This window comes from Mustela putorius, unplaced genomic scaffold (genome assembly GCF_011764305.1).
Source record: "Mustela putorius furo isolate JIRA1106 unplaced genomic scaffold, ASM1176430v1.1 tig00000695_pilon_pilon_pilon, whole genome shotgun sequence".
Taxonomy (NCBI): Eukaryota; Metazoa; Chordata; class Mammalia; order Carnivora; family Mustelidae; genus Mustela; species Mustela putorius.
In genome coordinates this window covers 3788485-3803588 of record NW_025421447.1, presented here as the reverse complement: position 1 = coordinate 3803588, position 15104 = coordinate 3788485, and the positions used below count along the sequence as shown (strand labels likewise).

General features: G+C 44.0%; 1 protein-coding gene across 3 annotated transcripts; it reads right to left on the bottom strand.

Moving 5' to 3' along the window:
- Positions 1-6192: 6192 nt before the first annotated feature.
- Positions 6193-14770, bottom strand: LOC101671734 (histone H2B type 2-F). Of its 3 annotated transcripts, none has more exons than XR_006607611.1 (2): positions 13678-14770; positions 6193-6329 (listed from the first exon to the last, which is right to left on the bottom strand). XR_006607611.1 is itself a non-coding variant. In XM_004776835.3 (2 exons), exons 1-2 carry the CDS (start codon positions 14620-14622, stop codon positions 6241-6243), a joined length of 480 nt encoding a protein of 159 aa, XP_004776892.2. In that variant the 5' UTR covers positions 14623-14770; the 3' UTR covers positions 6193-6240. The 3 variants fall into 3 exon arrangements, 2 of the variants coding, with proteins under 2 accessions (XP_004776892.2, XP_044939078.1); XM_004776835.3 differs by having other exon boundaries at positions 6193-6343; positions 14246-14770; XM_045083143.1 differs by having other exon boundaries at positions 14246-14770.
- Between the last annotated feature and the right edge of the window lie 334 nt (positions 14771-15104).

Genomic DNA, 15104 nt, shown 5'->3' with positions numbered 1-15104 from the left:
AAGAGAGAATGGATCAGGGAGACGAGAAAAGCACGCAGACCCAAAAGAAGGAAAGGAAACTTGCTCCTTTCCTTCGGCTCCTCAGAGACTATGGGTGGAGCACTCACCCATTCCTGGAGTCCACGTGGTTATCTGGTGTCTTCTCTCTCCAGCACACAAGCCGGGGAAGATCCACACAGCTTGCAGAGAACACAGCAGATGCTGACTAGGGCAGATGGGGGTATGACTTCTGCCCTTTCCTATGAGACTTTCTCATAACATCTCTGTGTCCAGAGATACCAGGAGTCCTGCTTGCCTGTCCCACTCCCCCACCCCACAGGAAGACCATGTAACCGAGGCTTTCTTAATAAATTATACCCAGACCTCCTAGCAGGGAGAGGGGCAAGGGGCTTCAGCTGGAGAGGGGTAGTGATGTCATGAAGCACCAGCTCTTACCTCCAGAGATTTACTCTGCCCTTCTGATTTTCTGGATGATTACTAACTAACTTCAAGATAATACTGGTCTCAGGGCTCAGATGGTTAATTTCAGCTCAGGTCGTGATCTCAGGGTCCTCAAATCGAGCCCCTCATCGGGCTCTGTGGGGACAGGCCTCTGACATTCACAATCCTAGCCATGACTTCCTCTTTGCTGGCCTCCAGGTATCCTGTTAGAACCTAACTGCCTACTCTAACATTTGAACAATTTGCACTTCAGTCTACCGTTACTTCTGGCATGTAGCTGTGACAGGAATAGGTTGTTGGGAGTCCCCCAAATTGATGCCTACCTGCTGGTTCTCCCAGCCTTGGTGCTCGGTCTGGTCAAGGCCTGGTATACCACCTCATATTTTGTCCAGGTGGGTGCCCAGCCCTCCAGTTTCCCTACAGTGGTTGGGTTCCCTGTCCCTGACACTTGTCCCTACCTAGCTAAGAGCTCACTGTTTTCATTCCATCCAGTACTGGAAACACACACAGAAATGACTGGATCCAAGTGGGGAGCAAGTGGCCCAAAGGGAGAGAAGGGAAAGAATTGCAAAACCCAGCAGAAGGCAAACTGTTATCTGCTGAGACCCCCCACAGCTCTTCCAAAGTCATATCCTTCCCAGAGTACCCAGCATGTCTTGCCTGAACGGAACAGGACATTTCAGCCCAAAGCAGGCCATGCTTGTGAGCAGTATTTGCTCCAGAGCTCCTCAGCGGGATGGTCAAGGCTCTAGCAGGCTTTCGTTGCACTCTGATTTTTCCACTGCCCACTCTTACCTCTTCACTCTTCCTTTTATAGGGGTTCATCCTTAATAAACATCTTGCGCCTCAAACTCTATCCAACATCTGCTCCCAGGATTCAGTCTGAGTGCTTTGTACGCCACTGCAAAATTTATAAAGTCTTTGGAGTCTTATAAAACCCATTTGTCCCAATAACACTTCTAAAGACGTCCATATTTTTAAAAGAGAACACTATACTGTGTGCCTAAGAACACAGTCACTGTAAATGTTTTTTAAGCCAGTTTTGCTTTTCTTTCTTTTTTTTTTTTAATTTTATTTATTTATTTAACAGAGAGAGATCACAAGTAGGCCGAGAGGCAGGCAGAGGGAGGAAGGGAAGCAGGCTCCCTGCCAAACAGAGAGCCTGATGCGGGGCTCGATCCCAGGACCCCAGTATCACGACCTGAGCCGAAGGCAGAGGCTTAACCCACTGAACCACCCAGGCACCCCCAGTTTTGCTTTTCTACCTACTCACCCTTCACCCAGGCTGCAAAAGAAAGGCATACCTCTTACTCATACTAATCATGATTTATTGCCCTGAGGATAAAAAAATTTCTGTGTACCAGAGACAAAACAGGTAAGTTTTTGTGTCTCATATTTATGGGCATTAAGGGCAACGCTAGGAATTAGAAATAAATATTCTGGCCCATGCTGAGATGTTCTGAATCCTGGTATATTGTAAAGACAGGTAAAGCAGAATTTATGACAACTTTCGTTTAAAGACCTTGCGTCTTATTATTATTTAAAACAAAAAAACACAACCACCACCACAACAAAAACAGCCTGGCTCTTGAGGGAGAGTCCTGAGAACAAGGTAAAGAGTGTTAAGAAATATTAATAACCGCATCTTATCTAGGCAACAAACATGCTCTACACCTGACCCATTCATCTATGAATTAGGCTGTGTAAGAGGAGGCCAGGGTTTGTTAAGGTAACAAGCAACTCCTTAATCTCAGCACCTTAAACCAACAGAGGTTTATCATTCATTCATGTTACACCAGAGGCAAATGAGAAGGCTGTTAAGGTGGCACTTTGGGGAACACTGCCAGCAGTTGTGTCAGAGCTGAGAGAGCATGGAGCATCCCAAACCAGGAATTAAATTCTCCAGCCCAGAAGTGACACACAACACTTCCACCTTACTGGTCAGACCTAGTTAATCTAGCTCCATTCAACCACAAAGAGGATGTAAAATCCTAAAGAAAGCATAAGGCAAGAAGCTGGAAATACTGTAAAAAAGCATAAATGCTAACATGGAGTATTTAAGATCTATGAAAAGCATGCTAGGAATTATCACCTGGTTTCCAAGAGCAGTCTCCCTGCATTTTTAGTATTCCAAGTAAAGGAAAGGAAGGAATTGACAACTCATTCACCCATGATTCAGTGTTTCTCACTTGCGTATTCTGCCTGATTTCAAAAAGAGAGATGAAACTTCTTTTACCTCTAACAGATCAACATTACACCTCCAAGTAAAAGGAATGTACAGGAAGTAAATTGGTGTTCTTAACTTTCTTGAGCAATTTAGAAGAATTTTTCGTTAATTTTTCAAAAAAAAAAAAAAAAAGTACTGGTACTGTAAATCCGTGGTCACATTTTTACTTGGCTGCAAATATGCTCATCAACCATTTCTCTGTTCCTAACTGGCACGGTTAGTAGATTCTACTGCATTCAGCTTTTCACGGTCACGAATACACTCTTTTAAGCTCTATGTTTAATTAATGGCTACAACCAGTTCCTGGATCAAAAGACCTAGGCGGTTTGTGGCACTGCCCGGAGAACTTGTGCGCCGAAAAAGAGTCTCGCAGCGGGCCGCTGGCTCCACCCTGTGGCCACCCGTGCACACTGCCACCTTAGCTCGCCTCCCGCTCTTCGCAATCTTCCCCCAAACCTGGTGAGACATCTTCCCCAGAGCCTGCAGCTGCGAGAAACGGCCTTTGGGATGTGTCGGCGGCCGCGGCGGCCGATGGGGAGAGGAGAGTAAGCAGTCGTGCGTGTCCCATTCGTCCCAGTACCCAGAAAAGCACCCAATTCGTGGGCGGCCTCCCAAACTCCGAAGTAGTTACCAGTTCGGGGGTGGCAAATGTGACAGCCCGATTCCCCACTGCGCCCGGTCTCCAGCCGCAGGAAGTACGGCGGGAAACCAGAAAGTGCGGGTTCGCGGGCAGCCTCCCGGAAGTACGGAGCTGAAAAATCCGTCTCTAGGCCGGCCCGGGGCCGACCCTCCTGCTCGCAGACCCGGCGGTGGCGCCACCCCACGGAGAGGAGGACTATGACTGGGAGACCACGGAAGGGGACGGGCGCTGACCTGCCGGGAGACCCAGTGGAAAGGTGGCTGGAGGAGACGGCCGCAGGGAAGGAGCAGGTTAGGAGTGAATGACGGCAGTTCATTCAAACACAGATGACTTCCCTACCGGTTCCACCACCATCAGAGCCAGGAAGGGGCCCCGGGCCTGCAGAACCAGCTGGGCAGTGGGCAGGGAGCCCGTAGGCTCTTCAGGGGCCGCTCTGAAATGCCTTCGGACATCACGTGGCTTCTCCCAAAGCCGGTCCTATCCCGGGTGAGCTTCCAGGACTGAGTACAAGGCCCCGGAGGGATTAGTGCAGGTGGCAGGGAGGAGGGTGGTAGATGCTGAGGGAGGGAGGGAGGGAGGATGTTCTTTCATAGCTTTGAGACTGCTCTGGGACAATACCCCAAAACCTGCTGGACCTATCACGGCGCTCCGGCACATTCTGTAATCTCTAGGGCTTGCAGAACTAAGCACAACATCCCAGAGGAGACAATCACAGCAGAACAGGCAATTGGTTATGAGAAGGGTGGTTCAGTTTTTCATCTTCCAGGCTCCAAAGGGAAAGCCCTAAACTCATTCCAGGTTCTAAAGGAGTTCAGGCCCATTTGTGTTACTAGCCTGAGAAGGAAACCTCAGGGCATATGGACTGGTTTGGGGTAAAGTGGGAAGAGTTGGGTCTATTCTAGGTCTTTCCTGGCTACCGCACAGTTGGGAGAAACCCTACAGCCTCTGGATTTAGGAATCACCCCACCTCCACCCCAGAAGCCAAAGATAGCCAGACCTGAAAACCAGATGGAATGAAGGCATAGCTGGCAGTTGGCTGGAAGGGGACCAGCAGTCCTCACTGCCACCAGGCCAGTTGGAGACAGAGCCCATGGGCAGCAAGGGTTGGACAACAATGGAAGCATGGAAACCAGTTAGGAATCCAGGTGACAGACAATGGTAGTTTGGACTTAGAGGGAGCAGTGGAGGTGTTTAGAAGTGCCCAGAACACGTGCTGATTTGATTAGATGTAGTGAATGTGGGGAAAAAGGGAACCAGAAACAACTTCTAGATTTGGGCCTGAGCAATAAACTCATTCCACTGACTGGGACCAGGAACTACGAAAGAGCAAGTTGGTGTAACAGGAGAGAGGAGTAGCAAGAAGCAAAAGTTTTGTATTGGACATATCAAGATTCCTGTTTAACTGTTGAAAAAGCAGTGGAGTTCAGAGAACAACTTTGAAGTAGAGATAAAATTTGAGAATCAGGGGCGCCTGGGTGGCTCAGTGGGTTAAGCCGCTGCCTTCGGCTCGGGTCATGATCTCAGAGTCCTGGGATAGAGTCCCGCATTGGGCTCTCTGCTCAGCGGGGAGCCTGCTTCCTCCTCTCCCTCTGCCTGCCTCTCTGCCTGCTTGTGATCTCTCTCTGTCAAATAAATAAATAAAATATTAAAAAAAATTTTGAGAATCATCATATATATATATATATATATGGCATTTAGAGCCATGGGATTAGAAGAGACAATGTAAGCAGAAAGCACAGATAGAGAACAGAAAAGGATCTAAGGCTGAACCCTGGGATGCACCAAATTTTAAAGGTTGTATAAAAGCATTGGCAACAGAGGATGTTGACAAGGAATAGCTAGTGAAATAGAAAAACAGAAAAGAAAGGCCTCAAACAAACCCAGTAATAAACTATGTCAAATTCTCCTGAGAAGACTACTGGATTTGGAGTGGGATTGCATTAACTATGTAGATTTGGGGAGTGAGAGTGAAGGAGGGATACGGACATCATTGTATACATACATATACATACATATGTATACATACCTGACTTTCCAATTCATGAACATGGTATAACTCTCCATTTATTTATATCCTTGCTAATCTCTCTCAAAAATGTTATGATTTTCTCCCTAGAAGTTTTGTTCATCTTTCCATTAGATTTGTTCCAAGGTGGTTTTTTTGTAAGTTATTATAAACAGTATTGTTAAAATCTTAAGAAATGATTATTACCAATCTCATTGTTAGGATAATTTAAAAACTGAAAGACCCTAAGAGAACTGTCTATTAAGCTTGGCAATGGGAAACAGGATGTTTAAAAAAAAAAATTCTAGTCAGTTGAAAATCTGGACCTCCAAAGGTCTTTTAGGTATAGACTTCCTTTGAACGCACACTGGCAGTCAAATGGGAGCCAATAAAATTGTTTGCTGTCCTTACTTTATTCCTTATTTCTAGGTTTGTTTCTAATTGTAGGGTCCAAATCCCTAGAGGGTGAGAAGCTCATCTTTCTGCCTTCCCCATTTCATCTCCATACCACATAAAGTACATGTTACTCCTTACCTCCTCCACTTAAGAATAAGTTGTGAAGGGATGCCTGAGTGGCTCAGTCAGTTAAGCACCTGACTTCGGCTTAGGTTATGATCCCAGAGTCCTGGGATAGAGTCCCACATTGGGCTCCTTGCTCAGCTGGAAGCCTGTTTCTTCCTCCACCTCTGCCTGCCTGGGCTTGTGTGCAAGTGTGTTCTCTCTCTCTCTCTCTCTCTCTCACACACACACAAATAAATAATTAAAATCTTTAAAAAGAAAATAAATTGTGAAGAGGGACCATGTGTTAAAGGAGAAGTTTCCCAAACACGATGAGCGAGTTAATGGAGACAGAATATGTCTAAGAAAGACTCAAAATAATTGGTTTACACATTTTGAAAAAATAAATTCTCCAAATGTGGTTCTTGGTCAGGAGATAATTTTGATCTCTGGGGAATCAGCTCTGGAGTCTGGCTGTGACTTTGAAGACCATTTCTTCCGAAAGGGCAGGAAAATGCCTGAAAGAGAAGAACTAGACATTTGCAACAGGTTTGTAAGTACCATATGTATTTTAGAAAATAGTAATTTCCTAACTTGAATTCAGTCGCATCTTGACATTTCACAGGCTTTGGGTCCAACACACTAGAATTCAAATCCTAACCGTGTACCTAACAGCTCCCGGCTTTTTATTCCAATTACTCTTCTTTTTTTTTTTTTTTAAAGATTTTATTTATTTATCAGAGAGAGAGAAGGGGAGAGAGCGAGCACAGGCAGACAGAATGGCAGGCAGAGGCAGAGGGAGAAGCAGGCTCCCCGCTGAGCAAGGATATTTTAAGTTATGTCCTTGCATTAGGATTAGTTAATGTGTCTCATATACTTTCAAGTTTTTCAACACTTGTTGAGCTTCCATTTGTCATCTTTCACATGGTCAGTTGTTATCAGTATTTATGTGAATTCAAAATGTATGTTTTCTACTTTGGATACAAGATGGTGTGGGGGTAAGTATAGTTATGACTCATTTTGTTAACCATGTTCTTGAGATCCTTTATATCCTCAACAGGTTTTAGTCGACTTGATCTGCCAATGCCTGAGACCCCACTTTTCCCCGTTAGAAATGATTTGCATATACTAATCCAGAAAGATTGATCTGTTATGCCCCTTTCCCATCTAAACACATCCCACAATCTTAATACCATGAAATACACCTCCCTTAGACTATGAAAAGTTTTAGTTTTTTTTCTGTAGGCCAAGGATTGAAATTCAAGTTTTACCTAACTTTAATTCTCCTGCTAATCCTAAAATGGTGTTCTCTACACATAGTTGCTATTTCTGATAAAAAGTTTTCACTTAAGAATAATTCTCTTGCCCAGTCCCTTAACAGTAATGTGAAAAACAAAAAACAAACAAAAAACTATGAACAATTCAAACACTTAAAAAGACACCAGGGGAAAAGTCCCCTACAGAGACACTTCAACAAGCGAAATAACTTTTCCTCATTTTTGATAGTGTAGCAGGTAGAGTGCAGAAGCCTAAGGAAACAAGAGTATATTCACTTGTTGGAAGTAACCCTATTATATCTAGGTTAACAAGTGTGTCTTTCTCTTTCTCCTTATTCTACGTGTTATAATGTGGGCCTTGAGTCTAGACATGCCAAACTAGATGAAACACATCTCCAGAAAGAAATTCAAGTAGTGCAAGGCCCAACCCTAGGACTGGGAGTTATATTAAGAACACTGAACAACTTTTGCCCAGGGTTGTATCTGTGGTGTAGCTGAGCTGTATTTCACACTCCTTCTTGTCCAAGTTTTCCTTCAATGCATTTGAAAATTAGAATCTACCAAGTAGAAACTAAAAGTTAGACAAGGCTCAAACATCATTGCCTACAAAAACAAAGCTGAGGTCATAAGTCATCAACCTGACTCCACCAAGCCCATTTTAAAATTCCTGATTTTAACATTTTCCAAATATTTGCCTATTTGGTCTCCTTTTGGTTATAAGGTGTGTCCTTCTCTGTGGTACCTAATAATGTGCCCTAAATCATTTTTATTCACTTGCCTTGCTCCTGTGTTAAGTCCTTAAAATCCAGAGCTTTCAACTCAGAAATCAGAAATAGGAAAGAAGTATTTAAGGAAAGTATTTTATTTTTCTGGAGAACAATCGATGCGAAGTATTGCAAACTTCATCTGACTTTAAAAAAAAAAAAAAAAGGTTTTTGCCAGATAATATAGGTCTTTATAGAGCACTGCTAACAGACACTATAAATAAGGTCTTTTGTATCCTAATTCATTTTTTTCCTTCAGGACACATGACAGATACTTGAAGTTTCTACAGAATCAAAGGCCTGACCAGTAAATTGTGAAATTGCCTTCTTGGATGATGTTTTAGAAAATGAAGGTGAGGGATGTCTGGGTGGCTCAGTTGGTTAAGCAGCTGCCTTCAGCTCAGGTCATGATCCCAGCATCCTGGGATGGAGTCCCACATCGGGCTCCTTGCTCAGCAGGGAGCCTGCTTCTCCCTCAGCCTCTGCCTGCCATTCTGTCTGCCTGTGCTCACTCTCTCTCCCTCTCTCTCTGAAGAATAAATAAAAATCTTTAAATAAAAAAAAAAAGAAGAAAAGAAAATGAAGGTGACTCTCTCAAATCACTAGAAATCTCTTAAAGCCATACTTGTTGGGACAGGAAGAGTGCTCCAGAGATACAATGGTACCTGCAGGAAGCGCCTAACTACAATCATAAGGAAACACTGATCAAATACTTACCGTGTTCCAAGTACTCTACGAAGCACACACAACACATTATCTCACTTAATATCATAACAAACCTGTAAGGTAGGTTCCATTATTTTGCTCATTTTACAGAGGAAGAAATTGAGAGTCAGAGGAGTAAAGACACTTTCCCAAGGTCATATGGCTCTTAGGTGGGAAGATTGGGACTCACCTTCCATGCCCAGCATGGAGCCCAACGCAGTGGGGCCTGAACACGTGACCCCAAGATGAAAATCTGAGTTCGGACCAAGTTGGTCGCTCAACCACCTGAGCCACCCAGGGGCCCCTCAGCCAGTATTTTTTGACTTTATTATAATCAGTTTGCTGTAACGGGTCCCTGACTAGAGACCAGGGGTGGACTGTGACATAATAAGAAATCTATATCTAGTCTCTGCCCCTGGTTTCTGACACAGAGCTCCTCAATCTCTTGGAATTTCCTTGGTAATGGGAAGGGTCTTTTGTTCTAAAGAGTTGGATTTTATGGGCTCCTAGGAAGCTTCAGGATGGAAGCTGGACACCAGAAAGGCCAAGCTATAATTAGAAGCTTTTAGCCCCAACCCTGCCATCCTCCAGGGAGAAGATGGGATAGAGATTGAGCCAATAATCCATCATGTCTACTTGATAAAGCCTCCATAAAAATCCCCAAACTATGGGGCTCGGAAAGCTTCCAGGTTGGTGCACACATACATCTCAGGAGGGTGGACACCACAGCTCCACAGGGACAGAAGCTCCCGCACTTGGGACCCTTCTGCCCTTGTCCTGTGTACATCTTCATCTGGATCATCATCATCTGTATCCTTTCCTATATCCTTTGTAATAAACTGGTAAACATGTCCCCCAGGGTTCCATGAGCCATTGTAACAAATGATCAAACCTGAAGAGGGGAAAATGGGAACCGTTTATTTGTAGCCAAGACTGACAGAAGCCTGGGTAACCTGGAGACCCCCTACTGTGAGTAGTGTCTGAAGTAGGGGGTGGTTTTATGGGACTGAGCCCTTAATCTGTGGTATCTGTGCCAAATCCAGGGAGGTAAGGTCAGAATTGCTTGGTGTGGAGAACCCGCACATTTGGTAGCTGGAAGTATTGAGAGTAGCAGAGGCAACAAAAGTTTTCTTTTACCCTCTTACTGCTTCTCAATCAGTGTAGGTTGGTATAAATATCCAACAACTTACACTGTGAAGCTTCTCAACTGGGTTATGGACCATAGCTGTTGCAACCTCAGCAGGGTTTGGGGAAATGTTACAAGCGGGAAGAGGAGTGCAGAATTATGACCTCTAGTCACAGAGTATAGAATGGTGGAGAATTTCATCTACCAAAATCAGATGATTAAAAAATTGAAAGAGGTTACAGAAAATTGGATAAAACTAAAACTTATAAAAATTCCCAAAGGACACTTGATATATTGGTTACAAACAGAATTCCAGAGAAACCTCATGGACTTGGGAAGGAGGATACCTCTATATCCCATCACCCATATAGGACCTGGCACATGTAAGTTCTCCTCATGGAATGTTCCTGAACCCTTCAGCCAGAGGCAACCTATCATTCTCCTTAACTCATAATATTTCCTTCTTACCCGTCCTCTGGGAATAACACATTTTGCCTTGAGTTGTAATTATTTTTATTCTGGCATAATCCCTTTATGAGATGTAGTTACCTCTTTTTATCCATCTCATTGCTTTGCTAATATATGTTTGATATAGTTCTTTGATTACACATGAAAAGAAAACACACCCTGATTTTATATTTCAAAAGTCTGTTTATGTTTGCAATATGGGATCTAGAATTTTTTTTTTTATCAAGTTTTCTATTTTTGCCAAATCATGATGGCTCAGCTATAGTTAGGAAATGTAGAAAAAAATCGCTATCTAGTAATTCTCCAAAACAGTCTTGTTCCCTAAGATTGACATTCTTTCATAACTCCTACTTTATGCCCCTCAAGGAGATCATATAACTTATTTCCCATCTGTTGTCCTGTGTTTGAATTATAGTCATCGAATTTAAGTATTTTGACTCTTAGATCACTTTGAGAAAATGCACCCAGTTTTAAAATGAGGCATTTGTCTACAAATTATGACAAAGTAAACGGTCATGTTTGTATTCCACAATCCATTCCCCAGTAGTTGAAATAATGACTAACCAGTCTTAATGACACTTGACCTAACCCAGACCAAGCCCATTTGCAATGCTCATTGGATCTGATATTTAAAGCTCCTTATCTTCATACCACATACTTTTTTCATCTTTTGGAATGCATCCCCCTCCTCATGGTTGTTTGCAGCACTGGAAAAGCAGCATCTAAACTAGGCTGGAAAAGCTCCAGTAGAATCCCACTGTTTTGGTCATATAGATACAGTGAATAAAGGGAAGCAATCAAGTGCAGTACTCTTTCTGCCCCTCTTAGGCGTTTTTAATCTCCGACAGTTGTTTTAACTGGGTCAGTAATTATTATGAGTGTTTCAGGTTAAAGGAGCAAGAAAATTTAGGAAAAAGAGGAGAAAAAAAAAAGCCTATTGGAGTACATGAATGTACCACCTTCAGACCAATTTTCTAGATCCTCTGGTCTGGGCAATCAGTCAACAAACTTTCCCTGTGATGTTTTTTGTTTTAAATTTTTTTAAGATTTTATTTGAGAGAGAGCACGACAGGGGCAGAGGAAGAGGGAGGAGAGTGAGAAAATCCCAAGCAGACTCAGCAGCTGAGTGGGGAGCCCAACTCAGGGCTTGATCTCATGACCCTGAGATAATGACTTGAGCTGAAGCCAAAAGTCAGTTGCTGCACCAACTGAGGCACCCAGGTGCTCCATGATGCTATTTTATAGTGGACACTAGAACAGCCTTTGTGAAAATTCCCAAGGAGTAATTTTTTTTTATGATTTTATTTATTTATTTGACAGGCAGAGATCACAAGTAGGCATAGAGGCAGGCAGAGAGAGAGAGAGAGAGAGAGAGAGGAGGAGGAAGCAGGCTCCCTGCTGAGCAGAGAGCCCGATGCAGGACTCGATCCCAGGACCCTGGGATCATGACCTGAGCTGAAGGCAGAGGCTTTAACCCACTGAGCCACCCAGGCACCCCCCAAGGAGTAATTTTTTAAGAAAGTAAACCCTGGGGACGTCTGGGTGGCTCAGTCCTTTAAGCAGCTGCCTTCGGCTCAGGTTGTGATCCCAGGGTCCTAGGTTTGAGTTCTGCATTAGGATCCTTGCTCAGCGGGGAGTCTGCTTCTCCCTCTGCTTATGCGTGCTCTCTAACAAATGAATAAATAAAATCTTAAAAAATTAAACCGTGTCTTCTATTAGAAGACAAACAAGAACATGTAGAAGCAAGGGAAAAAAATCTAAGGAAAAGGGGCTACCTAGTTCACAAGGCTATAGTTAATTGAAAATTCATTGTGCAAGGAACAAAGAAAGCCTTAGGAGTTAAAAGGAGAAAGACTTCCTATGACCTAGAATGGGATGGGAAGGCTTCGAGGACCAAGATGTGAGCAACGGTACCAGCGGACAGATAGACAATGAGTAGTGTGAGAGCAACAGAAAGTAGTACAGTTTAGAAGGACCACCTAACAAAGGCACAAAGAAAGAGAAGAGGCAGTACAGGACAGTGGGTACTGCATTTTGGCTCTGCCAGAGATCGGAGGAAAACAAGCAACTGAAGGGGAAAGTTTTGGCCAGATGGCAGAAGACCTTTAGTTTCAGGATAAGGGGCTGAGGCTTACTCTTTTGGTCATGAGTAATTAATGATATAACTTTTGATTAGGTGAGCCAGCTGACAATGCTCTAACAACTTCTAAAGACCATGAGAAACATGGGTCACTCAGCGAGGAGAGCCTGCAAGATCCAAGGGGAGGACACCAGATGGGGTCTCTGAGAGGCTGGTAACTTGACAAAGTAGAACACAGACACCCTGCCCTTTTCACTTATTAACTTTTCCAATTATAAAATGTGCCGCATAACAATTTCTTTTCTTTCACTGGGAAATTAAAATTCTCAGTGAGTCATCCCTCTTGCCAGGGAAAATGACTCAGAAAAATCTTCATTTTCCAGGGAAAGGAATCATATACAGCTCATTTTATGTAACTTTAAGTGGATGTCAATTTGAACTCTTACATTATAAATAAAATTCATGGGACGCCTGGGTGGCTATCAGTTGGGCAGCTGCCTTCGGCTCAGGTCATGGTCCTGGGGTCCTGCTATCGAATCCCCAATCGGGCTCCTTGCTTAGTGGGGAGCCTGCTTCTCTGCCTGCTTATGCTCTCTGACAAAATAAAATGTTTAAAATAAATTTATTTTAAACACAAACTTGTCAAGCAAATTCCTTAATATTGATCAAGAATGGCTTAATTTCAAAGCTTGCCAAATGAACTGGAAATGATTTTTCCTTTCACCTTAAGGGTACCTGTGGTTTGGTAAGGCATTCACCAGCCTCTGTCGGGATGTCTTGAATTATGCAAGTTTTGATCTAAGGGGTCTTTAGAAATTCATCCCATAGGTTAGTTGTGTCCTTTGCATACCATGCACCCCAAACTTTAAAAAAAATACACCAGAGAACACTAAAAACCACCTAACTCCCCAGTCCCCACTTTAACCTGGCTTTATCAGGAAGTTCCAGGACAGGCACCTGGAAATCCATCTAACAAGCACCAAGGTGGTTCTTATAACCAGGAAAACTGTTACAGAAAAACAAGTTCCTTGCCCTGGATAAGGTAATTTTCCTGTGCAGTGTTAAGTAATCAGAGTAAACCTGCGTTCTGCTCAGCTTTCACCAAAAGCAGTAACATTGACTACATGGTGGGGTGGAAGGAAGATTTAAGCCAAATGAGAAATCCTGATGTAACGGAAGTCTGGGCGCTGGGTCTACCAACTGCCACACAAGGACTGGGGTTGCAGAGGTGATGAACTCTTGGCTGTGGGGGCTGCCCTATGCATTTTGGAATTATCGGTATCCCTGACCTTTACCCACTAAAAGCCAGTTAGCATCCCTCCCCAGGAGATGACTTTGTCTCCAGGCTGGGACTAAATCCAAAGGGTGGGAAGGCAAAATTTTTTACCTGGCTGAAGGATTGGGTTAAGGAGGAAGTTAGGTAAGGAGTGCGAAGTCGGAACTTACACATAGGTCAGTAGACTAAAGCATATTGCTTTATTGCTCATCGTTCTTGACAGACACCGAGAAACGTTTACGAATAGAACATTAAGGCAGTGAGGAATGGAGGGACTTCCACGGGTACGCTAAGAAAAACAAATTCCAGCTCACTTAGAAACCTTTGGGTTGACATTTAGACAGAAAAGTAAAACAGCACCCCCCACCAAAAACAAAACAACTTTAAACTATAGCAAACCTGCTTGCTCACTCACCTGTATCTAAGCTTCCATCGCGAACTCCGTAGAACAAGGTAGAGACCATTTTGGCAACTAGTTTTTCCTTACCAGTAAGAGTCGTGCCACTAGGGGACACCACCACACGCAGGCTCCAGATTTTAAGAGCCCCGGTAATCTTTACCACGGTCCCAACCTAGCCCCAAACCCAAATGTTCTCGAGTTTACAGGCCCACCCTGCCTAACCAAAAGCCAATCTTCAAGCAGGTGTTAACAGCCACTTTCTGTGACAAATTAAGTGGCTCTGAAAAGAGCCGTTTGGGTCAAGTAGCTGTGCTATTGCGTCCTTTACGTGCCCTTACTTCGAGCTGGTGTACTTGGTGACCGCCTTGGTGCCCTCGGACACGGCGTGCTTGGCCAGCTCGCCGGGCAGCAGCAGGCGCACGGCCGTCTGGATCTCCCGCGACGTGATGGTGGAGCGCTTGTTGTAATGCGCCAATCGGGAGGCCTCGCCGGCGATGCGCTCGAAGATGTCGTTGACGAAGGAGTTCATGATGCCCATGGCCTTGGACGAGATGCCGGTGTCCGGGTGCACCTGCTTCAACACTTTATACACGTAAACGGAATAGCTCTCCTTACGGCTGCGCTTGCGCTTCTTGCCGTCCTTCTTCTGCACTTTGGTAACAGCTTTCTTAGAGCCTTTCTTGGGAGCAGGAGCCGACTTTGCTGGATCAGGCATTTTTGCAAGAAGAAACACCACACGCCAGGAACGATCCGGACTATTTTCGAAGGGCTTGGTTACGCGCTACTTATAGAGCCTGTATGCAAATGAAGGCTCGTACACGCCTGCATTTTTATTGGTTAATTTCCAACAATGTCGTCATAGGGGGTGGAGTCCACATAGATAAAGCATCGGCTCATACTTCCTTAGTGGCTAGCAGAGTAAATGTGTTCTTAGCCAATCAAAATGTTCCATTTCAGGCTACCCAATAGTTTCACCTGTTTGGGGGCTTTAGAGGATGGTTTTCACTTTTCAGTCCTATGCCTGCGTACGAAAGAGATCTGAAGAACAGGTGAAGACAACTTTCTCCTATTTTTGCACCGTTTTACTTCTCTATGCTTTGTGGAAGTTTGTTTTGCTTTTTGGGTTTTAGAATACCTAAGCCCACATCTCAAAAAAAAAAAAATCCGGTGTTTTCCCTCAAATTCCTGTTTGCGCCG

Excerpts from the sequence above, each read along its gene's own strand:
- LOC101671734 (XM_004776835.3), bottom strand. The coding sequence starts at position 14,622 with ATGCCTGATCCAGCAAAGTCGGCTCCTGCTCCCAAGAAAGGCTCTAAG. Across the intron at positions 6,344-14,245 it reads ACCAAGTACACCAGCTCGAA|TTCTTCTCTTTCAGGCATTT; the intron begins GTAAGGGCACGT and ends GCAAATGTCTAG.